Source organism: Mustela nivalis (genome assembly GCF_964662115.1).
Source record: "Mustela nivalis genome assembly, chromosome: 4".
In the NCBI taxonomy this organism is placed as follows: Eukaryota; Metazoa; Chordata; class Mammalia; order Carnivora; family Mustelidae; genus Mustela; species Mustela nivalis.
This window is the reverse complement of record NC_139023.1, coordinates 62,541,714-62,567,410: the sequence shown is the minus strand read 5'-3', so window position 1 is coordinate 62,567,410 and position 25,697 is coordinate 62,541,714. Positions and strand designations below refer to the sequence as shown.

The 25,697-nt window shown below is 47.2% G+C and overlaps 1 protein-coding gene across 5 annotated transcripts in view; it reads right to left on the bottom strand.

Moving 5' to 3' along the window:
• The window catches only part of STK32B (serine/threonine kinase 32B), a 416,842-nt gene that overhangs the window by 69,290 nt on the left and 321,855 nt on the right, over nucleotides 1-25,697 (bottom strand). For all 5 annotated transcript variants that reach the window (XM_082727486.1, XM_082727485.1, XM_082727482.1 and 2 more), the window contains one exon: nucleotides 9,060-9,097. In XM_082727486.1, coding sequence (XP_082583612.1) covers nucleotides 9,060-9,097 — 38 coding nt within the window. The remainder of the gene's footprint in view (nucleotides 1-9,059; nucleotides 9,098-25,697) is intronic.

Genomic DNA, 25,697 nt, shown 5'->3' with positions numbered 1-25,697 from the left:
CACAGGTTGAAAACATTCAAAACTCAGCAAGAGAAGGAGCTCAGGATGTTGTGTGAGACCTGTTAGTTCAAGTTTTACTATTGGTATCAATAATCAGTAATCATAGCGCCAACCCTGGTATACCCCAGAAATGCTTCTCTCCTTTCTCTGAATTCATGGAAACTCATCTCACCTCCAAGCCTTTGGCAGTACTTGGAATTCTCATCTCTCTCCTCTGCCTAGTAGACTTCCATTCATTCTTCAAAACCTGGCCCTAGAGTTATAGTATTGGTGGATGTACGTCTACCCTTTGCTTGCATACCTCTACCAACAGGAAACTTACTACCACAGAGGGGGTTATCTGACTGTTGTCTTAGTTGGCTCAGGTTGCTATAACAGGATACCATAGCTAGGGAGGGGGACTTAAACATCAAACATTTATTTCCCACAGTCCCGGAGGCTGGGAATCTGAGGTCTGGGTGCCAGCATGGATGGATTCTTGGTGACAGCTCTCTTCTTGGTTTGTATGGCAGGTTTCTTGCTATATCCTCACATGGTGGAGAGGGCTCTGTCCTTTTCCTCTTCTTCTAAGGGCATCAATCCCATCGTGGAGGCTCCAACCCCATGACCTCATCCAAACCCAGTTACCTCCCAAAGGCCCTAGCTCCAAGTATCATCACATTGGGGGTTAAGGCTTCAACATGGGAATTATAAAGGGGGACACACGAGCATTCCAGCCATAGCAGACTGATTTAGTCCTCTTCCCTGGGCCCTCCACTGTTTTCCAATGTCATTCCCATCTTAGCATCCACCATATTGTATCTGTCACCTTGTCTGTCTCCTTGAAGCTGGGAATCTTGCCTTGCTCATTTCTGTCTCCAGTACCTTAGCAATGGCCTGGCCTGGCCTGGGAAAAGTATTCATCAATGTTTGTTGAGTGACTGATTGACCAAATAAGAGACTGAATGAAAGAGATATGGTGAGCAAATCCTGTCACTTTTCTTCATTCCCTACTGCTTAGAGCCATCACAATATTTACAGGAGTTGATGACATTCCTTATCAACTTTTGACTGTGAAGACTTCAGCAATGTCACCTTCCCCACTTGAACTCAGAGGGTGGGACCAGCCACCCTCTCCATGAGTTTTGTGCTCACAGGCGCTCATGGCAGCATTGGCACTATGGGGAATTGTAACTGGGGCTATTCTCTGAGAATAAAAATACTTGACAGCCATATGATTTTCAAGGACTCTGGCCTATTTCTTCATGCAGGGACTATTTATGGAGCGGGTCCTGTCTGCGGTATCAGGGGAAAGAAGGGCTGAAACCACAATGCCAGGGATCTGTGTCATGGACTAAGGGGGCGGGGATGGTGGGAATTACAAGGTGCTGAAGACCCATCCACAGTCCCTCTTTGGGGCTATAGTTGCCTTGCCACCACCCAGTCACCTCAGTGTCACCAGTGACTACTGCTTCACAGGCTGGCTCTGGAACCTCCTGGACATGTTCCTAGAGAAGTCATCAAAGCCTTCTTGAATTTTGCTGTATTTTCATTTTCTTCCTCCACAGCTACATTGCAGAAATACCAATTTCCTGTCCTCCATGCTCTTTGCCTTCCTTTCTCCCCTCTCAGTTCCTGTAATGAAGTCCCCCCTGCGAGGTGTGAGGGCAAGTCCACTCATCTCCCTGAGACCTACAAGCCCACACCTGGGAGAAGGAGCGGTTTGCTCGGAGTACTAGAGCAGAGTGAATTCTCTCTGGATCTGTCCTCTGGATGCCACATGCCTCTCCGTGAACTCCTGCTGGGGTAGTACCACTAGGGGGCAGTAGACCGGGGGTGCGGATGGAAGGCAGTCTACAAGACGAATTCACCTCCCACATTATTCCCGGCGGGTTTCCCTTTCATTAGACTTGAATTTGGAGTAAAGTCTCTCGTGAACCTCTATCCCCACCTTCTCTGGTTTACAGGGACTACGTCATTCCTAATTGGAGGTCAGAGTGGCGCTGCCCAAGAGAAGCAGCTGGAAGCCCCCTGGGGAAAAATCAGGGTTGATGAGACCTACAGCAGGCTCCGGGCTCCCGCTGGTAATTACTGTACTTCTGAGACGTCAGTGTGATGTCACACTGGCCCTGATCTTCCACTCGGCATCACACACCCTGGGCACTCTCTCCTCCCACTAATCTTCATGGACATCGGAGGACAACAAATTAGTCCCTGCCTTATGGCCAAGGCCGCCTGACCAGTCCCCTCTCCTCCCACACTCTGTGTTCACATGTAATTTTATGCAATTGCATGGATTAATCACAATGAATACCATTTGTAGGTTTTCAAAGCGCTTTCCCAGCTGTGATCTGCTCTGAACGACTCTGTAGGACCAGGCTGGAGATGATCTCCTGACACTTAGCATCCTTGACTCTCTTTCTTTTCTCTCTCTTGTTCTCTCTCTCTTTCTTCCTTCCTTCCTTTCCTCCCTCTCTCCTCCTTCTTTCCTGTCTTTCCTTCCTCTTTCTTCTCTTTCCCTTTCTAGCCTTTCAGTGATGCAACAAGCTTATACACTGTGCTATGTTCACTGCGTTCCACACCTCTCTTTGCTACTTCCTGTATCACAGGGCCAGAATGGGGGAGGGAGAACATTTTCTGGCTCTCTTGCAACTATGGTTCTCAGTAAGATTTACGGTCTGCCAACAATGTACACTCAGGAGAGGTTTGCAGGGTGGAAGGAAAACAGAGTCTGCCTATTTGGGACTGAGCCAAAGGATGGACAAGCTGGGTCAATGGGGGTCTTTGCTGAGGCTGGACATTTGTCAAGGTGGCCTCATCACTGGTGTGAACAGCTAGGAAGTGACTGTCCAACCCAAGGTCCCTGAGCCAGAATCCAAGCCCCAGGCAGGTTTGACCTCAAGTCCCACCACCTCCCTTCATCATCAAGCTGCTTTCTCTTGAGGGCCCTGCAGCCCAGACTGCTATGCACATAAGGGACGTGGAGCTGCCTCCACTCCAGCCTGGGGGGAGTCCAGGTCACTGCTTTCCCTACATACAGCTCACCCTCATGGTCAGTCCAGGATGTAAGCCTCTCCTCCATACAAACGTGCACCCTGAAGCCAGGGGCCAGGCTCCCTGTGCCTCCAGGCTGGTATCAAACACTGTTCTGGAAACAAAAAGTGATTAAGATGATCATTTTCAGGCAGAGCAGGAATTTGGACCCGGTGTCAGCAGAGACATAGAGACTCACAATTTCACAAGGAAGGATTTCGCCTCCGTAGACTCTTAGCACTTCTCCACCCCTTTCTCACTCCCCCAAGGGAGGAGGAGAGATTATGTGAAGGGTCATTTTGGGATGCAAAAACTAGCCTTACAGAGTTGAGTTCTGCCTGGGCAGGCATGGGACCCCTGGTCTTCCAAGATCTTGGTCTTACCTGGTCTTCCAAGCTCTCGGTCTTATCGGGCCTTCTGAGCTCTTGATCATATATGAGCAGCTTGGGTTGGATGTAGGAGGTGAATCCTTCTCTCTCTGGGGTCTTGGAGCAGGAAGCCCCTTTTGACTCACACAAATGCAAGCTTTTATCAGCAATGCAGGTGATATGTTGGCCCTTATCTGCCACCTCCTTGTTTTATTTTTTATTTGTTAAAATCCCATATGGGTAAGATGGGGCTGTGATGGGTTGAACTGTGTTCCCTGCCTCTGTGTCCCATTCATATGTTGAAGTCCTAACTCCCATGACCTCAGAATGTGACTTCATATGGATAGGGTCACTGCAGCTGTAATTGGTTAAGATGAGCTCCTACTAGGTGCGGTGGGCCCCTAAGCCAGTAAGACTGGTGTTCTTATGTAAAGGGGACTTTAAAACACAGATGTGCACCTGGGGAAACACCATGTGGAGTCTGAAATTATCCTGCCCCTGCCGAGGGACTGCCCTAAGCTAGCAGAGAGGACTGGAACAGATCCACCCCTGGCACCTCTGAGGGGTCATGTTTCTGCCCACCAAGACCTTGACCTCAGATTTTCAGCCTCCAACAAGAGAGACAATACATTTCTGTTGTTTGAGCCTCTCAACAACCTGTGGGACTTGTTACAGCAGCCCTGGGAAACTGAGACGGGGGCTATTTCTTGGAGTTAGGGACTCCCAGACTTGAGTCATTAGGGATTTAAGATCCCCACTACCCCCCACTCCCCACCCCATCCCTGGCATTTTGCTGCAGCAGAAATTTCTCTTCCCTGCAGTCTTCTGAAAAGAACCGCACTATAAACCTCCCTAGGACACCCAGAAATTAAACCTCCCTCCTGCACTCTGTCCTTAAACTCTTGGAACCCCCTCTAAATAATGACACTGCTGTTGTTTCTTCAGGCTTAGAAACAGCCCTGCCCCCCGCCCCCGATATGCCTGGGTGGCTGTCCCCCACTTCCTTCTCAGCTGCTCCAATCCTTGCATCTGAGACATCAGAAACAACACATGCCCACTCTCTTAATGTCCAAGGGTCCTGTTGCTCCCTCCAGGCATGAAGGAAACAGTCTGTATTATGTTTGGAAAAAAAAAAAGTTTGGACAAAGGGACAAGGGAGTGTTGCTATTGCTGGCCATTGACGTTTTGGGGAAGACTCATCACATTTACCCACAAATATGTTAGCGACAAAGGATCAATTCTTTGAAGCAGTTATGGAGTGCTCTAAAACACATCAATTAATGGGAAATTCGAGGAAGAGTAAGGCCAACAGATCAGGACAGGACTGCCATTGAAAAGATAGTCTGCCTTCGGCTCAGGTCATGATCCCAAGGGTCCTGGGACCAAGTCCCACATCAGGCTCCTTGCTTAGAGGGGAGCCTGCTTCTCCCTCTGCTTGGGCGTATGCTCTTTCTCTGACAAATAAATGAATAAAATCTAAAGAAAGAAAGAAAAAAAGAAGAAAGGAAGGAGAAAAGATAGTTTGTTTCTCATCATTCCTAAGAGGAATAACACTTTCTTTTTTTTTTTTTTTTTTTTTCTAAGAAAATCGGGCATGCCATGCCATGGGGGCCCACATGAGGAAATGTGGGATCAACCACAAAGCTGAGGGAGAAGGGTACCAACATGGGCAGGGGTCTTTCTGTTAGTTGCTGTGGGAAGGAATGGGTGAAGCAGGGAAAGCAGGTTTAGGACTGGCTGATAGAAATAATTTTAAGGGGTCTGGGGCACAGGGGCTGTCCCTAGTTGTCTAGTGCCTGGACTTAGGGTGACTGGGAAAGGTGGATTGTGGCCCTGATGTGAAGAAGTCAGGCATCAGAATTCAGGGAAAAAAAAGGACATGGTTAATAAAATGATACAACGAATTCCCTCTGCTGGGGTAGCTGCTCTGTTACCTGTTGCTTAAGATTCAGGTCAGTTTTCTGATGCCCAAGTGAGTTACGCATTTCACAACCAGCTGTGAAAAGTCTAAACTGTGCAGGCTCTTCATGGCCTCCTGCTCTCATGTGCCCCTGAATGTTCTGTTGACCCCACTCACACTGCAAGACCCAGGAAGTCCCCCTGCCCGGTCCTTCTATTTTCACCCAATCCCATCCCTGCCCTGTCCCAGCACTGACCCTGTGGGTTTGCTCTCTGTCCCTTCCTCGGCCCTGGCTACACCTTAGAACCACCACAGACCTTAAAAACTCCCCCACCCAGCACTCTCTCCTGCAAAATAAATCACTTCTGTGGGTGGGGCTCTGCCCCAGTACTTTTTACAGTTCCCATGTGACATAATAACAGCCACCCTAGACCCTGTCCTTTGGGTCACCTGGCACAATGGGTGGCCTATGACAGGTCTACAAAAATCAAAGGATCAGTTTCCCGAAATTCAGATGTCAAGGGCTAGAGAATCAGCGTACTTCGAACAAGGGCCCTTAGGGACACCCAGGCCAGAAATGCAGGCTTTTCCGACTCTTGACTCTTTGTTCATCTTTGCAGGAGTGGAGCTCCCCAGATGGAAAAGACCCACAGGCCCATCTGTGCAGGAAACTCTTCCATTTCCACTTGTCTCTTCCAGATGTGTTAACTGCCGCAGCTCTCCCCCTCTTTCCCTGCTTGGTCTCAGACATCTAGCTGGGTTACTGTGCTATCCCCCCAGCCCCACTCTAGGTCAGCTCAGGACTTGCTTTGCCCTCTAGGATGGGAGCAAATGTGACACAGGCTTGAGGGGATGGGCTTTCTATGCTTCTGTTGCTATTGTGGCCTTGTGAGGCCATATGGGCCTGGCCACCTGCAAGATGAGCCATTAGAGCAGGGCTGAGCTGCCCAGCCAAGGCCAAACATGTACCAGCCGGAAGCAGACAACCCTCAGACGTGAGCACAGCCAACACTACCAGAGCGGCACAGCTGACCCCATCTGACCTCAGTCTTAGGAGCAAGAATTGCCTACAAAAGCTTAACTCATAGATCTGTGAGCGTACTAGATGTCCCTGTTTATGCATTAAAGTCATATGGTTATTCATTATGGAAGCCTTATTGTCCCAATAGAAAAAGGAGATAACCCTACCCCTTCCCTTTGCTGCTTTAAATCCCCATCTCCTTGAGCCATGTGCCCTCAGCCCTAACCTATACTCAACCCCCTTCCCCATGCTTCCCTAAGATGGTCTTTCTTCCTTCAACTTCATCTCTCTCTGCTTTAGCTGCTGACCAAGAATACCCCACAGCTCAGAAGAGAATTACAGTGCCTGTTAGAGAAGACAAAATGCAGTCTGAAGGATCAGAAAGGACAGCAGACACAGGGGGAGCAGAAAAGCTTATCAGAGAGCATTGGATTTTGTGTAAACAGCAGAACTGGAATGTTATTACTAAGATATTAATGCATTTATTTAACTATGTTTATATTTCATTATAAACACAGCCGACAAACTTGCTCTCAGAGAATATAGACAATGAGATCCACGATTAAACTCTTTAAGTAGCAGGGCAGGGGTGCCTGGGTGGCTCAGTGGGTTAAAGCCTCTGCCTTCGGCTCAAGTTGTGATTCCAGGGTCCTGGGATCAAGCCCTGCATCAGGCTCTCTGCTCAGAGGGGAGCCTGCTTTCTCCTCTCTCTCTCTGCCTGCCTTTCTGCCTACTTGTGATCTCTCTCTGTCAAATAAATAAATAAAATCTTAAAAAAAAAAATAGCAGGCCACCTGGGTGGCTCAGTGGGTTAAGCATCTGCCTTCAACTCAGGTCATGATCTCAGGGTCCTGGGATCAAGTCCCACATTGGGTTCCCTGCTCAGTGGGGAGTCTGCTTCTCCCTCTCTCCCCCTGCAACACCCCCTGTGATCTTTCTCTTTCATTCTCTCAAATAAATACATAAAATCTTTAAAAAAAAACCAACCCCTCTTTAAATAGCAACACGTAGCATCTGTTCTGTACTTTTTTGTAATGCAATTAAGAAAAGGTCAAGGGGATCTGATGTTTTTTATGGAGACTATAGTTAGTAATGCTGTATTACATTTTTTAAACTTGCCAAGAAGGTCAATCTTAAGTGTTCTCACAATACGCAATGTGAAAAGGTACCTGTGTGAGGTGGTGGATAGCTAATTAATGTGATTGAGGTAATCATTTCAAAATATATACATACATACATTAAATCATTATGTTGTACACCTTTAAAATATCACATTGTGCAACCTATAATATACAATTTTTTAAATTTGTTAAACACACCTCAAAAGAGCCCACAGTAAAAAAGGCGAAAATGACTAAGAAAGAAAAAAGCAGATGAATGGCTCCTGAGATAAATCAGGAAAAGGAGGACCATGGCCACAGTCTCTTAGGGGAGAAAACTTGTGTTCTATGGAGAATTCCATGCTCCAAAATTTCCCTTCTGCACTGCCTGAAAAGGCACTCAATAAATGTTAAAGATGGAGACAGTGAATGAGTCCTTCACTCTTCAGTGTGAAATAGTGTTTCAGTGCCGTGTCCTAACACTGAGAATGGCTGACCATTCATTCTGAAGCACAGGAATTTCAACTCCCTGCCCCAAAGCACCCAGGCTGGTTTCGTCTTCTGGCAGAAGATTTGAGCCCAAATTCCACCACTCTCAATCCACCTCCCAGTATCAAGGAGCTTACACAGTGCGGTAAGATTCCCCACGATACACTGGGCACACATATGGTGTCCTAGAGGGGCTTCTAGAAGGAGCCAAAGCCTGTACCTGCTGGGGTCAGGGAGGGAGGCTCAGAGGAGGGTGTAGAAGAGGCTGCAGACTCACCCCTGCATGAGGCAGCAGCACCCCTAGGAAACTTCCCAGCTGTTCACTCCATCCCATCCTCCAGAAAGCCCTTGGGGATGAGGCCCCCACAGCAATGTCACTGAATTTAGTGTTCAAGACTGCTGTGACAGTTGGCTGCAAGGTCGCCATAGGCTGTCAGATCAGCTAAGACGTGCATTGTTGGGTCGTGCCCTAGACCTATGGTCCTGACTGTGATGGGCATCACAGCCCTGGGAGTGAGCCAAACACAGAGGCCCAGACTCACTGAAGCAAGGCAGGGATGGGCTTTTGATTCTTCCTAAGTTCCCCAAGAGATTCCAATGAGATCAAAATGGGGCATGGAGTCTTGCTTCTCAAAGTGTGGTCCATTGTTCAGCGGCATTAGCTTCACCTGGGAGCCATTAGAGAGGCAGATTCTTGGCCCTACCTCAGACCAACTGAATCCGGGCCTATATGCGCATGAAGGCTTGAGAAGCCAGGAGGAGGGAAGGCTTCATGGGTTATTGATTCCTGATTCCTGGCTTGCCAGGCAGAAAGGATGCCCTTTGATACCCATGATAATCTGGAAGGTGGACACCATTTTGCTTCACAGATGACACTGAGGCTCAGAGAGGGAAGTGACTTTTCCACAGGTGGGGGAAATTTCCCGCCCTACATCTCATACCCACTTCTGCCCCCATCATCCTCCCACCAGGACATGAGATCTTCCAATACACTGGGCTTAACTCACTGTGCAGGACACAGACCAGAAATTACACACATGTTTCTCCACCAGAATTAAACAAAAAAGGCTTTCTAGTCAGCCCTCAAATCCAACTCCCCAGGACCTCAGTCCCAGAGCCTCAAACTTCCCACTGGAAGAGTCTCTGTAAAGCATACATAACAGGCTTACCGTGTTCATCCAGCAAGATGTTGTCTGGCTTGATGTCTCTGGAAGAGAAAACAAATAGGCTGACAACGTGATTTCTATTGATGAGCACACAACAAACATGATGCTTGGGGACAAATGCCTGACAACATCAGAGTGCCTGTCTCCCCCTCAGCATGAGGCTCAGACAGGGAGCTGGGAAGTAATTAGGATAACAGAGGGCTTGTATTCTCCCTTCTTGTTTTGCACAATTGCAAGTCAACTGTGTGAATATTTTCTTCCTCAATATTCTTTCTATTTTTTTAGATTTAATTTTATTTTTTTCAGTGTTCCAAGATTCATTGTTTATGCACCACATCCAGTGCTCCATACAATACGTGCCCTCCTTAATACCCACCACCAGAGTCACCCATCCCCCCACCCCCTTCCCTTCCAAAACCCTTAGTTTGTTTCTCAGAGTCCACAGTCTCTTATGCTTTCATCTCCACCTCCAATTTCCCCCAATTCAGTTTTCCTTTCCTTCTCCTAATGTCCTCCATGTTATTCCTTATGCTCCACAAGTAAGTGAAATCATATAATAGTTGACTTTCTCTGCTTGACTTATTTCACTAAGCATGATCTCCTCCAGTCCCGCCCATGCTGATACAAAGGTTGGGTATTCATCCTATTTGGAGGTGCAATATTCCCTTGTATATGTGGACCATATCTTCTTTATCCATTCATCCATTGAAGGACATCTTGGCTATTTCCATAGTTTGGCGATTGTATCCATTGCTGCTATGAACCCTGGGGTACAGATGGTCCTTCTTTTCACAACATCTGTATCTTAGGGGTAAAAAGCCAGTAGTGCAATTGCTGGGTCATAGGGTAGCTCTATTTTTAATTTCTTAAGGAATCTCCATACTGCTTTCCAAAGTGGCTGCACCAATTTGCATTGCCACCAACAGTGTAAGAGGGTTCCCCTTTCCCCACATCCTCTCCAGCAATTGTTGATTACTGTCTCATTAATTTTGGCCATTCTAACTGGTGTAAGGTTTTGATTTGAATCTCAATGTGGTTTTGATTTGAATCTCCCTGATGGTTAATAATGATGAACGTTTTTCATGTATCTATTAGCCATTTGTATGTCTTCTTTGGTGAAGTGTCTGTTCATGTCTTCTGCCCATTTTTTGACATGATTATCTGTTTTGGGTGTGTTGAGTGTGAGGAGTTCTTTATAGATCTTGGATATCAGCCCTTTGTCTGTAGTGTCATTTGCAAATATCTTCTCCCATTCTGTGGGTTGTCTCTTTGTTTTGCTGGCTGTTTTCTTTGCTGTGCAGAAGCTTTTGATCTTGATGAAGTCCCCAAAGTTCATTTTCCTTTTTGTTTCCTTTGTCTTTGGAGACATGTCTTGAAAGAAGTTGCTGTGGCTGATGTTGAAGAGGTTACTGCCTATGTTCTCCTCTAGGATTTTGATAGATTTCTGCCTCACGTTGAGGTCTTTTATCTATTTCACGTTTATCTTTGCGTGTGGTGTGGGAGAATGGTCAAGCTTCATTCTTCCATACATAGCTGTCCAATTTTCCCAGCACCATTTATTGAAGAGACTGTCTTTTTCCACTGGATTTTTTTTCCTGCTTTGTTGAAGATTATTTGCCATAGAGTTGCAGGTCCATATCTGGACTCTCTACTCTGTCCCACCGTCTATCTGTCTCATAGAACTTTAGAGACAATCTGTAGAAACAAGGACTTCACAGGCAATATGATGCCAATAAAAACTAATCTTTCAATAATCACTCTCAATATGAATGGCCTAAATGCTCCCATAAAATGATACAAGGTTGCAGACTGTATAAAAAGACAGGACCTGTCCATATGCTGTCTACAAGAGAACAATTGGAACCTGAAGATACATCCAGACTGAAAGTGAAGGGATGGAGAACTATCTTCCCTGTCAATGAGCTTCAAACGAAAGTTGGGGTAGCGATTCTTATATGAGATAAATTAGATTTTAAGCTAAAGACTATAGTCAGAGATACAGAAGGACACTATATCATTCTTAAAGGGTCTATCCACCAAGAAGATAAAACAATTTAAGTATTTAGGTCCCCAATATGGGAGTAGCGAACTACATAAGCCTACCATTAATCAAAATATAGTCATATTGAAATGAATACATTAATTGTAAAAGATCTTAACACACCAATCTCAGTAATAGACAGATCATCCAAGCAGAAAATCAATAAACAACAGCTTTGAATGACACATTGGACCAGATGGACCTCATAGATATATGTACAGAACATTCCACCCTAAACCAACAGAATATTCATTCTTCTCGAATGCCCATGGGACTTTCTCCAGAATAGACCGCATACTGGGTCACAAATCAGGGCTCAACTGATACCAAAAGACTGAGATTATTCCCTGCGTATTCTCAGACCATAATGCTTTGAAACTGGAACTCAACCACAAGAAAAAGTTTGGAAGGAATTCAAACACTTGGAAGCTAAAGATCCCCCTGCTCAAGAGTGTTTGGATCAACCAATAAATCAAAGAAGAACTTAAATAATTAATGGAAACCAATGAGATTAAAGACACATTGGTCCAAAACCTATGGGATACAGCAAAGGCGGTCCTAAGGGGGAAATACATAGCCATCCAAGCCTCACTCCAAAAAAATGGAAAAATCCCAAACACACCAGCTCTCTTTACACCTTAAATAACTGGAAAATTGACAACGAATTAAGCCAACCCCACACATAAGAAGGGAAATAATCAAGAGTAGAGCAGAGATCAATGAGATGGAAATTAGAGATACACTAGAACATATCAATGAATCTAGAAGCTGGTTCTTTGAAAGAATCAATAAGATCGATAAACCACTGGCCAAATTAATCCAAAAGAAAAGAGAAAGGACCTAAATTAATAAAATTGTGAATGAAAAGGGAGAGACCATGACTAACAACAAGGAAATAGAAACAATCATCAGAAATTATTATCAACAGCTATATGCCAATAAGTTAAGCAACCTAGAAGAAATGGATGCATTTCTGGAAACCTATAAACTTCCAAGCCTGAAACAGGAAGAAATTGACAATATGAATAGACCAATATCTAGTAATGATATTGAAGCAGTGATTAAAAACCTTCCAAAAAAAAAAAAAAAAAAAAAAAGAGCCCAGGACCTGATGGATTCCCTGGGGAATTCTACCAAACAGTCAAAGAAGAAATAACACCTATTTTCCTGAAACTGTTTCAAAAAATAGAAACAGAAGGAAAACTCACAGATTCTTTCTATGAAGCCAGCATTACCCTGATACCCAAACCAGGCAAATACCCCATCAAAAAGAATTTCAGACCAATACTCCTGATGAATATGAATGTCAAGATTCTCAACAAGATTCTAGCTAATAGGATCCAACAGAGGAGAAGGGAGTTGGGGTAAATTGGAATGGGAGGTGAATCATGAGAGACTATGGACTCTGAAAAACAATCTGAGGGGTTTGAAGTGGTAGGGGTGGGTGGGCGGTTGGGGTACCAGGTGGTGGGTATTATAGAGGGCACGGATTGCATGGAGCACTGGGTGTGGTGAAAAAATAATGAATACTGTTATGCTGAAAATAAATAAATTAATAATAAAAAAAGATTATCCACCATGACCACGTGGGATTTATCCATGGGATGCAAGGTGGCTCAACATTCACAAATCAATGAATGTCATAGCATGAGTCAATGAGAGAAGAGAGAAGAACCACATGGTCCTCTCAATTGATGCAGAAAAAGCATCTGATAAAATCTTCCTGAATATTCTTTTTTTTATCTTTTTTTTTTTTTTAAAGTTTATTTACTTAAATAATCTCTACACTTATCATGGGGCTGAAACTCATGACCCTGAGATCAAGAGTTGGATGCTTATTTATTTATTTATTTATTTAAAATTTAATTTTATTTTTTCATTGTTTCAAGAGTCATTGTTTATTTATTTTTTTATTTTCAGCATAACGGTATTCCTTGTTTTTGCACCACACCCACTGCTTCATGCAATCCGTGCCCTCTATAATACCCACCACCTGGTTCCCCCAAGCTCCCACCCCTGTGGAGAAAGGGGAACCCTCTTATACTGTTGGTGGGAATGCAAGTTGGTGTAGCCACTTTGGAGAACAGTGTGGAGATTCCTCAAGAAATTAAAAATAGAGCGTCCCTTTGACCCTGCAGTTGCACTACTGGGTACTTAACCCAAAGGTACAGATGTAGTGAAAAGAAGGGCCATCTGTACCCCAGTGTTTATAGCAGCAATGGCCACAGTCACCAAACTGTGGAAAGAACCAAGATGCACTTCAACAGATGAATGGATAAGGAAGATGTGGTCCATATACACTATGGAGTATTATGCCTCCATCAGAAAGGATGAATACCCAACTTTTGTAGCAACATGGACGGGACTGGAAGAGATTATACTCTGTTCCACTGGTCTATGTGTCTTTTTTTATGCCAGTAAGAGACTATGGACTCTGAAAAACAATCTGAAGGGTTTGAAGTGGCGGGGGGGGGGTGGGAGGTTGGGGTACCAGGTGGTGGGTATTATAGAGGGCACGGATTGCATGGAGCACTGGGTGTGGTGAAAAAATAATGAATACTGTTATGCTAAAAGTAAATAACTTAATAAAAAAAATATATCCATTAAAAAAAAAACCTGAAATATGACCCGATGAGTGAGGAAGGATTATTAAATCATGATACTGTTAAAAAAAAAAACAGATATACAGACCAGTGGAACAGAGTACAGATCCCAGATATGGACCCTCAACTCTTGGTCAAATAATCTTCGACAAAACAGGAAAAAATATACAGTCGAATAAAGACAGTCTCTTCAATAAATGGTGCTGGGAAAACTGGACAGCTATATGTAGAAGAATGAAACTCAACCATTCTTTTACACCATACCCAAAGATAAACCCCAAATGGATAAAAGACCTCAACATGAGACAGGAATCCATCAGAATCCTAGAGGAGAACATAGGCAGTAATCTCTTCGATATCAGCCACAGCAACTTCTTTCAAGATATGTCTCCAAAGGCAAAGGAAGCAAAAGCGAAGATGAACTTTTGGGACTTCACCAAGATCAAAAGCTTCTGCACAGCAAAGGAAACAGTCAACAAAACAAAGAGGCAACCCACAGAATGGGAGAAGATATTTGCAAATGACAGTACACGGCTTCCATCTTTATAAGAGAAAGGAGAGGGAGAGTTGGATACACAGACATGAAGGACAGAAGAAGAGCTCCTGAAGACAGAGGCAGCAATAGGAGAGCTGTGGCTGGAAATCCAGGAGGGCCACGAGGCACCAGGAGCTGGGAGTTGCAGGAAGGGATTCTTCCTGGAAGTTTCAGAGAAGCATGGCCTGGCTGACACCTCAATTTCAATCTTTGGGCCAGAAGTGAGAGAATAAATCTGTCATTTTATACCCGGATTTTGTAGTGATTTGCTGTAACAGTCACAGGAATCAAATACAGCCAGCTGTGAGAAGGGGAGCCAATGGAGGAGGCTGGCCCATCTCAAGAGGGCAGCCAGGGTCCCCCACAGACCACAGCATGACCTTGGACAGGTTCACCATTCACGGAGCCTACGGTCACATCTGAAAAGTGCCGTCCACCATATCGCATATCATGAGGACCAAACAGAGCACAGTTGTGAGCAGCTTGGTAAACCAGACACAGAGGCTCCAGGGAGAGAAGCTGTCCATCCAGGTGAGTCCTGCTCAGGAACAGGCTGCCAGGGCTTCCAGGCCTGCCCTCCGTGTCTACCAGGGTGACCCCTGCCCCAGCTTCCTTCCTGGTGTGGGTTAAATCTGATGCCTGCATGAGCTCCTTTGGTATCGACTCTTAGCATGGAGGTGAACCAACGGTTCCCCAGCATTTATGGCATGTCCTATCTATGGTCACTGGGGACATACCAGTGAACAAGACAGACACAGCTGAATGAGGCTTGAGCTCCAGGAGGGGAGACAGGCCAGGGTGCATGTGAATAAAAATGACACATCCCAGGTCGGGACAAGGGCTCTGAAGATCTAGGAAAGAAATCAAAAGAGGTCCTGTTTTTGGGAGGAGGTCAGAGAAGGACTTTCCGAAGATGTGACATCGGGTTGACACCTGGATGGGTCATTTGACCTGTGATGTGCTTCCAACCAAGGGAATGTGATGAAGGTGACAGGTGTGTCTGCCCCTCCCCCGCAAGATGACATCATATCAGACTTGGTCTCTGCAGGCCAGAGTGAGGGGTCCTTCCTTGCTGGCTTTGAAGATGGGCACTGTCATGTGTGAGCAGGACACACAGTGGGAGCTGCAGGTGCCCTAGCCACTGAGAGCCAGCGAGAAGACGGGAAGCTTGGTCCTGTAGCCATAAGGGCCTGCCATCTGCCCACAGCCATGGGAGCTTGGGAGAGGTCCAGAAACGAGTGCAGCCCCTGGACCACAGCTTTGGGGCTGAGCAGAGGAGCCAGTGAAGCTGGGCCCAGACCCCAGCCCATGGAAGCTGAGAGAGTCAACAAGAGTTGGTGTAAGCTGCTATATTCGTGGCTGTTTGTTATGCAGCGACAGAATAGAGCTGCACTAGCTGTATGATCTCAGGCAGTTTGAGCCCCGTTCCCTCATCTGGAAAATGGAAACAGCCCGTCTCTGATTCTTGCAGGGTAAAGATAATGAGAGACTGCCGACAACGAGCCTCACCCGGCCCCCAAGCCAAAGGAGTGCAGAAAAAGATGGGTCACCATCACTGCTGTTTCCGTGGACCTGAGGAGCACTTGGGAAATGGGCTTTTGGGAATGGGAATTAGATCTCCTTTGAGCCTCCTTGGGAGGCTCAGTTGGCGAAGCGTCCGACTCTTGATTTCAGCTCAGGTCATGATCTCCAGGGTCCCGAGACAGCATTGGGCTCTGTGTTCAGTGCGGAGTTTACTTCTCTCTCTCTCTCTCTCTTAAATAAATAAATACATTTTTAAAAAGATCTCTTTCATGGGAGACTCACCAGGCAGACTCCAGCAAAGGTACACAGACAAACCAGCCAGAGAGCCTGAGTCACTTGGGATTTAATAAGAACAGCATTTTAGGTGCAGAGCATCTTATCAGAGCCACAGGGTCGCGGGCTTCAGGGCCATTCCCTCCAGCTCTATTTTTCTCATTGATGGTATCTCAGCACTGGTGCGTCATCTCCTTCCAAATGGACTTGTGCGTTCGGAAGGCGCGTTAGGAGCTCTGTGTGGATGGAAGGCTGTGACGACATTTTCTGAGGACAGGCTCATAATTTCAGAGCTGGGCAAACTGGCACTTTGATAGAAAGTATGCAGGCGAGGCTATAAAACCCAGTTCTTGCTCTTGAATTATTCTCCAGCCCCCAAATAAAACAGACCATAAAATGTCAGCTGGACTATTAAAAACAAAAACAAAAAAAACAGCACAGGAGTAGCTCCGATCCCCAGGTCGAGGGATGGCGGTGAGGACATTTCTGCAGGCGCCTCGGAGCATCCTCAGTCAGCAATCGTGAGCAGCAATGAAGACAAAAACTGGAGAAAAGCCATAACTGTGAAAAGAAATCTGTGGCTATTTTACCAAGGGGACAGCGTGGGTGGGGGGTGGGTGGAGAAATGCATGGCTGGCATGCAGGGAGGTAGCAGGTGGAGGTGGGAAAAGGTGCATCCCCGGAACGCCTCCCGCCTCTTGCTTGCTCTGGCCCTACACGTGCAATCCACAATCGGGTCTGCTGGGTTCTGCACTCCTAGCTGGAGGGTATGCACTAGACACAGTTAAGGCAAGGATTGTCTGGCGCCAGTGGTGTTTATTCTGCATGTTGTTGTTAAAGCACCTGTTGTACGTCCTGTTACAGGAATTTACCTTTATCATGTTTTCTTTTCTTTTTTTTTTTTCTTTTGAGTGCGAGGGAGAGTGAGAGAGAACAAGGGGCAGGGGCGGAGGGAGAGGGAGAAGCAGACTCCCCACTCAGTGCTCAGCTCCATCTGGGCGCAGTGTTGATGCCAGGACCCTGAGATCATGAGGCAAGCGGAAGGCAGATGCTTAACCAACTGAGCCACCCAGGTGTCCTGGTGTATTTTAATACACAAATTCAGTGAGCCAGTTGTCTGATCCAGAAACTTCTGTTGTCTGCTGTCGATAAGAAAAGGCCTGAGGGCATTAGCGCAGCTCTGGGCAGAGGGAAGACAGGCTTGCCGGAGTGGTGGGAAGAGGCTGTGATGAAGAGAGGTGAGTTTAGAGAGGTGGGTTGAGGCCAGTTGTGAGGAGCATTATTTGATGGGGAAGGCAACTTCAGGGGGTCAGACCTCAGAGGGAATCCTAGGTTTTCCTTCTGGTCTGGCTGAACACCAGGGACCCTGCTTGATTTCGGTGAGGATTTAGGGGAGCAACCAGCATGGGGCCGGGCCCACGGGAGCCATGCTCACTGCTAACAGAGGGAGAGGCATACACATCCATGTGAGCCGGGCTAACACGAGGAACCCCAGGGAAAGGTGTGGAGACGTTTGTGGGGCTGTGCAGGGACTGGGAGGAGTCATCTTCGCTGCTGACCTCTGTCTTAGCCAGCTTGAGCAGGGCCTTGCACTCATCCACCAGCAAGCAGACGTGGGACAGGAAGCCAAGGACCATGGTTCTCCTATTTTGGATCTCACCATACTGGCATGGACTGTTCTAGAAACTGGGAAACTATAATGAAACTGTTCATTGTGGCTACTCAAATCTTACTTCTTTCTCTCCTCTCTCTCCTGCTTCCTGCAGAAGGCAGGGACCATGGACAAACCCCAGACCCCTACACGATGCACTCATGTTAACAGTAGTACAGGACATATTAACAGACGCACTCACCACGAGCCAGAGGCAATTTATTTTACATTACGTGGATATTACACAGACCATGACTGCTCTGTGCTAGGTACGAACACAGACCTTCCTACGTCACCTCCCTTAGTTCTGACACTGCTCCCATTTTACAACAAAGAACAATTACAGGGGGTCAGAGTTCAGCTCTTGGCAGACAAGACCCAATTCGCATGGCGCCCAGTTTCTAGATCAATGTTCTCTGCCTGGGAGAAAAAAAAAAAATCTCAAGAAGAAAATGCATGAGTTCCTGGAATCTAAAGTAGACAGTCAGAGCTGGAGGAGTGTGCGCCTCTAAGTACCCAGTTCGATAAATACGATTACATAATTTGTATTTCAGGATACGTTTCTTTATTATAACACCCCCACACAAGGTTGTATTTCTTTTTTTAATATGACCCGAACGGCTTTACAAAACATAAATCTGACTCTGTCCTTTCTTACATAAATCCCCTTAATGGCCCTCTGATACCTACAGCGCCTCTGGCCAGTTCTAACATCGTCTCAAAAATAAAAAGGGAACGCTGGATGTGGTTGTCAACTTGTAAATCCATCAGCTGGAGGCATTAAACAGCCAAGGACCCCCTCATCCTTGTACAACAGCAGGAGAAGAGGAGACATTCCACCCCCAAAAAGTCGTAAGGGTGCCACACAGAGTGGGGCGTGGTGCTCACAGGCCCAGGACCATCCGCAGATGCATGTTTAGAAAGCCCAGCCAAACCTTGGCGCTCCGTGGCATGCCCTCCCCACTACCACCGGCCCCCCCAAGCTGTAGGTTTTAGGACACGGTTCAACAGCAACCTCTTGGAGTAGGAGCGGCTCAAACAGTGTCCCTCAAATTTGTGTCTACTGAGTACCTGTGGACCCATGTCATTTAGAAATAGTGTTTTTGCAGGGGTAATTAAGAGGAAGTTGTACTGGTTTAGGTCAGCCCTCACACCAACAACTGGTGTCCCTGTAAGGAGAAGAAAAGGCACAGAGGCAAACAGAGAAGGCTCTGTGAAGACAGGAAAGCCCGGGGTCGGGCAGCCACAACCAAGGTCACCTGGTGCCGCCAGGCAACGGGAGAGAGGTGTGGGATGGGTTCTTCCTCAGAGTCCCAAGGGAAGACAAGCATGTCAACGTCTTGGTTTTGGACTTCTGAACTGCAGGAGAATAAATTCATATTATCTCAGGCCACCCAGTTTGCGGGACGTAGCATCTCCTTGGCTCACGGCCCCTCTCTGCGTCCCCCTATCCCAGCCTGCTGCCACAGCCCGGCATGACTCTGGCCCTCACCCTGAAGTTTCCAGGCACTAGCCTGTGCTGCTTCATTCATCCTCATAAACCTGCATTCGCTTCCTGGGGCTGCTGTAACGAGTTAACTGCAAACCTAGTGACCTAAAACAAAACAGATTTTTTTTTTCTCGTATAGTTCTAAAGTCAGAACCCCAAAATGAGTCTTTGGAGCTTAAAATCAAGTGTCAACAAGGTGTGTTCCTTCTGGAAGCTCTAGGGTTGGGAATCTGTTTCCCTGCCTTTCGGCTTCTAGAGGCACCACGCTCCTCTACCGGTGGTCCTGCCTCGGCTCCCCTCAGTCTCTTGGTTCTGTCTGCACATCTACTCTGAACTCCCACCCTCTTGCCTCCTTCTTATAAGGACACTTGTGGTCACACTGGACCCACCCAGATGATCTGCAATAATTTTCCCATCTCATGATCCTTAGCTTAATCATGCATGCAAGTCCCTTTTGCTGTATAAAAATATCCATTCACAGGGTTTGGGGGATTAGGACGTGGCATTGTTGGGGGGCCATGATCTAGTCTGTATCATGTCCCCCTGCAAATTCATGCATTGGGGTCCTCACCCCCCGGGACTCAGAAGGTGACTGTATTTGGAGATGGGGTCTGTAAAGAAGTAATCAAGGTAAAATGAGGCCATCAGAGCGGGCCCTCATCCAGCTTAACTGGAGTCTTTATAAGAGGGAGAGATTAAGACACAGAGAGGCACAGCGGAACGACCCTATGAGGACACAGGGAGAAGACGACCGTCCACAGGCCACTGAGAGAGGCCTCAGAAGAACCCACCCTTCTGAAACCTTGATCTCAAAATCCAGCCTCCAGGATTGTGAGGAAGTAACTTTATCTTTTTAAAGCCACCCAGTCTGTGGTATTTTGCAATGGCATTCCCTCAAAGCTCAATAGGTAAGCAATATTATTATCCCTGTCATTGGTCAGTAAAACCGAGGCTGAGTGCAATGAGGCCACAGAGTAGCCCATGGTAGAGGCAGGACATATTGGTTAGAGACCCACGTCTTGGTCTAAAAGCATGAAAGCATTCTGCAAATGTACACACAACCTAGGAAGGTAGTTTTGTCTTGCATCTAGCTAAGCCCCATGCTGTGCCTCCAGCCAAGTCCTTTTCCTCTCTCTCTATTATTTGGAAGAGAGAGAGCAGCTGGTTAAGCCATGCTTGGGGATGGTTCATTTTCCTTTAATCCTGCAAAGAACAAACATCAGCATGGTTGACACTGATTAATCCAGTTCAAGGGCTCTGCCTCTCCACGGGTCGGGGTGTAAGGCAATTGCATTCAGTTAATTATTCCCAAGTATATCTCATGGAGACTGAAGCTTTCAGGATTCACAAACATGTTCAAGGATGCACTGGGCTCAATTAATTCACTCATGGACGGGTGAACCTGACGACATACCCAACACATAGTCTGAGATGTAATGTGGGGGGTCACCAGTCAGGCCAGGAGGGGTCCATGAAGCCCTTGCACAATTTTACAGTTCACAAAACCCCTTCCCACCTGCAATTCCTGTAATCCCCCTGACAGTCCTGAGAACCAGCTTCATCTTCCTTTCATGAGCAAGGGAACAGAAGCCTAGAGCAGCAAAGTGACTCCTGCTTAGTTATAATGAAAGAGTAGCAGGGGGATTTGAACCCAGCTCCTCTGATTCCCATCTTGAGCTCTTTCTCATCCCTGTTCAGGATGGGGTGGAGATGTTGGGGTGGAGATGTTGGCCAACCTGGGCAGGCATCTCCTCCATCACAGTCTTCATGTCTGTGTACCTGGAGCACTCCTCAGTTTCTGTCTGGTCTTGCTCACTGTCACTCCCATAAAGAAGGCCTCCTTGGACCAGGTTCCAGTCCAGCATCATCTCGTTCCTTCATGTCACTGTCACAGCGGTGACCACAGTCAGCATCCATGTGTGTGATGATCTATTGAGGCCTTTGTCTCCCAGTGGGCTCTGAATCCCGTCAAAGCAAGACCCATACCTAGATTCACAGCCCTGGCACGGTACTAAGCACATGTTAAGTGTTCAACCACTATTGATTAAGTTACTAAATCTATAAACTCGTCAGGAGGCACTGGGTGAACATTGGTCAGAACTCTAATATTTGAGTGCAGGGGTTCCTAGGGGTCCCAGAGGCATAGGCCCAGTGAGGGTCAGGTCCCAGCCTGGGGCTCAGGGCCCTGGTCCAGGCAGGGATCCTCCAGGACTCAGCTTTCCCAAAGACCAGAGCTCATTTTATTTCACTTTGGGCAGCTTATAAATCATCACAGTGATTTGGTTTTGTGCTCTCCTCCCGGATTCAGTAATCCTGCTGGGTTCTGAGTGGCTGGGCCTGAGTGGTGCTCTGCTCCCCCATGGCACCCAATTCTTTCCTTTTCTGTTACAATGTTCAGACTACGGGCCTTACATTCATAATCCCAGAATTCCTTTCTGAGGCAAACGCTGGGGAGAGTTCATGACCGTATCAGGACCTAATCATACATCCGTAGGGTTGCTACTGGAATACAGCAGTGCGGAGGTAGGGTGAGGCCTGGCCACCACCAGGCATGGTCCCATTGTCTTCCAGACGAAGACACTAACATTCAGAAGAGCAAGTAACTTCCTGGGGCAACCCCGTAAAGAGGCACCAGGACTGGGATTTGAACTTTGCTTTCCCTACTGTCATACTGGGATTTTATCTGTGTCACTGATAAAGACAAAGGTATTTTAGAGCTAAAACAGACCTAAGACATAATTGTGTTTACTACAAATAACTGAGAGGTGCAACTACTTGCTCTAAATCACAAATATGTGCCTTTCAACTGGACTCAGGTCAGGGTTGATCCATCTCCACGGCCAGTGCTCTCTGTGCTGCTGAGAACTTGCTTCTCCTGTGTCCACTGCTCTTCCTATTAACTCTTTCCTCCAGACCAGTTCACCACCATGCAGTGGGCAGGGCTCTGGGCTCCACTGACATCTTTTGGGCATTCAAGGCACATTTGCTGACACCTCCTCTGCTTACAATGGTCCAGGTGCCTGTGGGAACGGCAGTGAATAAAACAAGATATCTGGAGTCGATAAACAAGGCTTACATTCTAGCAGGAAGGAGGTACACAGGCAGAGACAGACATGCACTCCATGCCCTGGGGGAAGATCACAGAAGAGCTGTGGAGGGGACTGCTTGAGAGAGACAGTTGGGAGGGGGTTCCTGGAGAATGCCGTGGACAAAGCATTTGACGGTGGGGGGGCTCGGGACCAGAAGCTTTTTTCTTTACTTTAAGTGTGACAAAAAGACCTGGGGATCCTTGAGAATGACTGCACCTCACCAATTGTCTCCACAATAGCCCTGGGCTCAGGGTCATTATTTTCAGATTCCAGCTGAAGAATCTTGAACCTAATAACGTTTCATAACTTGTCCAGAACATGGCTGGCCTCTGGAAAAGTCCCCCTTCCCTGATGGAATCAGTCCATCTGTAGGAGTGGAGAGGGAGCCCCAGAGCCCCAAGAAAAATGCCATCCTTACACTCTTAGCACTGACAACTCATCATAGTGTCCTGCCTTGGGACCATAGGGTCTAATCTACTGGCCCTCTCTTCCTTTTATGTTGGGCACAAGATCCCAGCCACATCTCATCCCCTGGAGTTGGATCCCTCCCGGCAACACATCCCCAGTCCTCCCCTCTTCCCTCACCTGCCCTGCTCTCAGCTCCTCCACAATCCCTTCTGGAACTCATAGCTCAGCTCCTCCTTTGAATATTTCCTTCACTGCTTGCTGTAACCCCATGGGCTAACCACAAAGGACACTATACCATCCCAACTATCTCTAGTGGATGATGTCCCATCACCCCTTGGAGCTCTAGCCCAGAAGAGGGCAGATGTCCCCTTTTTCCTCATTGCCCTTGTCCCGCCTTCCCCCTCAACTCCACCACCTTTGAAGATAGGACCATCGGATTACACTGCCTTCTCCCTTCCTTGCTTTAGGCCCCTACAGACACCTGGGAGGGTCACATCAAGACAACAGGACTTAGTCCCTGGTTCCCTGCCTCTGCACATCCCATGTGTGAGTCTTGGTGATACAATAGCCATGTGGCTGGGCACCTCGCCTCTCCAGTCCCTGACCTCCTCTCTTGTGAAGATCTCAGTGCTCACTCTGCCTCCACCACTCACCCCACAATCACATCCCAGGCCTTATCTCCTGACCTCTCAGGCAGTGCACTCCACGGCCACCTTCTATCAGCGCACCCATCCCCTGTTCCTGCCTTCTACATCTCTTGTGCCTGACACCTCCACAACCCAATGGCCCCACTGCCTCCTCACCATCTACCTGCCAGGCTCAGTGTCCCTAGCTCTCACTGCCTAAAGTCCACTGTCCTCAACAGCATTACCCCTTCCCCCCAGCCCTCAGCTCCTGATCCCAATGCTTCAGGACAAATCTTGACCCTGGTTACATTCTGCTCTCTGATGGCACACTCTTGCACCACCCAGCTGAACACAGCTGCAGAAACGTACAACCAGGAGCTGAGTTTGGCTTAGAATCCTCTTAGTGTGGCTGCTTGTCTCCTGATGACATCTTCCCCATCTGGTCCCTCTTGTTCTTTGGGGACCATGTTATATGGTCTCTCTTCAAACCCCAACACTCCCTGCACTGCAGCCACCACTTACTCCGCTGTTTCTCATACCCACTGCCAACATGAGTGCATCTCATGGCTCTGGAAACCCCAGTGTCCCCGGCCCTCTCCGTGCTTCTCATCATGACAGTAAGAGGGAATGCTCTCGGCTCACAGGTCCTCTCTGGACTCCCCAGCCTCCTGCTGCTCCTCCCCCTTCCCTTTGCTCCCTGTGCATGGCCAGGCGGCCAGGTCCCAGTGGACCTTGGTCTTGCTGTGGGCCATAGCTTGTGACTCCCCCTCCCTCTGTAGATCCCCAGATCCCCCCTACTGCTCACCCTCTTTATTCCTCTCCATTTAGCCACCAATCGACATTTTTCTTTCCATGTGGCTCTTTGTCTTTCCTGATTCAGATGTAAACCCCAGGACGACAGGGTCGTTTTACCCCACACTGGTATGTCACCAGCACCTAGCACAGCCTCTGCTGCACAAACCCACTTGGTTAATAGCTGTTTGGGTAGTTGAGTGGATGAACTACCACTCCCGATGGCCCGCCTCTGTGGATGCCTCTTCATTGTCTCTTAGGGTTGGTCCTCAGTCTCACAACTTTGGGAACTAGGATCCTTAGGACACAGCATCCTACCCCCACTCCAGACCAGTCAGAGCCTCAGCCTCTGAGGGTGAGGCCTGGGAACCTGCATTGTTGGGGACAAGCCCCAGTGGGATTCTGAGGTCTCCTGGGGTTTGAAAGTCCTGCTCTGCTACAGGAACAGCCCAGATATCTGAGTTGGCTCACAAGGGGGAGGCTCTGTTCAGGGGAGGATTTGGGGGGAATTCTCAGTCTTAAAACTCCTGGTGTGTAGGCGTAGCTTCATTAAAATACAGGCCCCAGCAGTGGGCTCTGATTCCTCTGGGAACCAGTTAGGATGCTGGTGTTACAGCTGCTGAGCCCTGTGGGCTCCCTCAGAGCGGGCATGTTCAGTTTGATTGATGGGGTGGGGGCTGGGGAGGATTGTCTGGGCTCAGGGCATGGATGCAGGAGTGACAGTGGGCTGAGTTCCCCGGGGGCTCTAAAGCAACCAGCCAGGCAGGTGCGGATCCACTGGCAAACAAGCAAACACCACTGACACCCACCCACCCATCCAACCACAGGAAAGGGCATGCAAACAGGAACAGTCCAGAAAAGGGTAGAAACAAAGAAGGACAGAGTTCCCTTCCCTGATTCTATTAGGACTGTGGGAACTCTGGTTAGAAAGCAGCATATTTATGGAGCATTATAGGGAATTAATATTTTAAGAGTTGCTATTTTTAGGCCCAGTCTCTCTGAGTATTTTGTCCAAGGGGGCATGCTGCCAAAATGTGTAAGAGTCATAGAGTCCTAGCCTGCCAGCACCGTAAGGTACCTTGCATTAACCTGAAACAAACTCTGGCTCTGGGGCTCTTAACCTTTCTGAGACTCAGTGTCCTTTTCTGCAGAGTGGGGCAGTTATCACACGTCCCTCTTGGGATTATTGTGAGGATTAAAACCGCCACAATGTATAAAAAAGAATTAGCCTAAGCTGGGCACCAAGGTGAGGGCTATCAATATATATCTGATACACTGACATATCAATATATCAAAAGATTTTAAATGCTTAATTTAGAAATAAGAAAATCATCCAATCAGTTAGAGGTCTGAATAGAACAGTCTGACTTCCCCCAGGGGAAAAAAATAATCCACAATAAGGCAGTTTTCAGACTTGAATTATAACTCTTCACTGGGTCTCCATCCTGTTGATTTTGGACTTGTACTTCTACAATTGTGTGAACCAATTCCTTAAAATACATATCTATCTATCTATCTATCTATCTACCTATCTATCATCTATTTATCTTCATCTATCTATTAGTATCTATCATCTATCATTCTTCTATCTGTCTATTATTATCTATCTA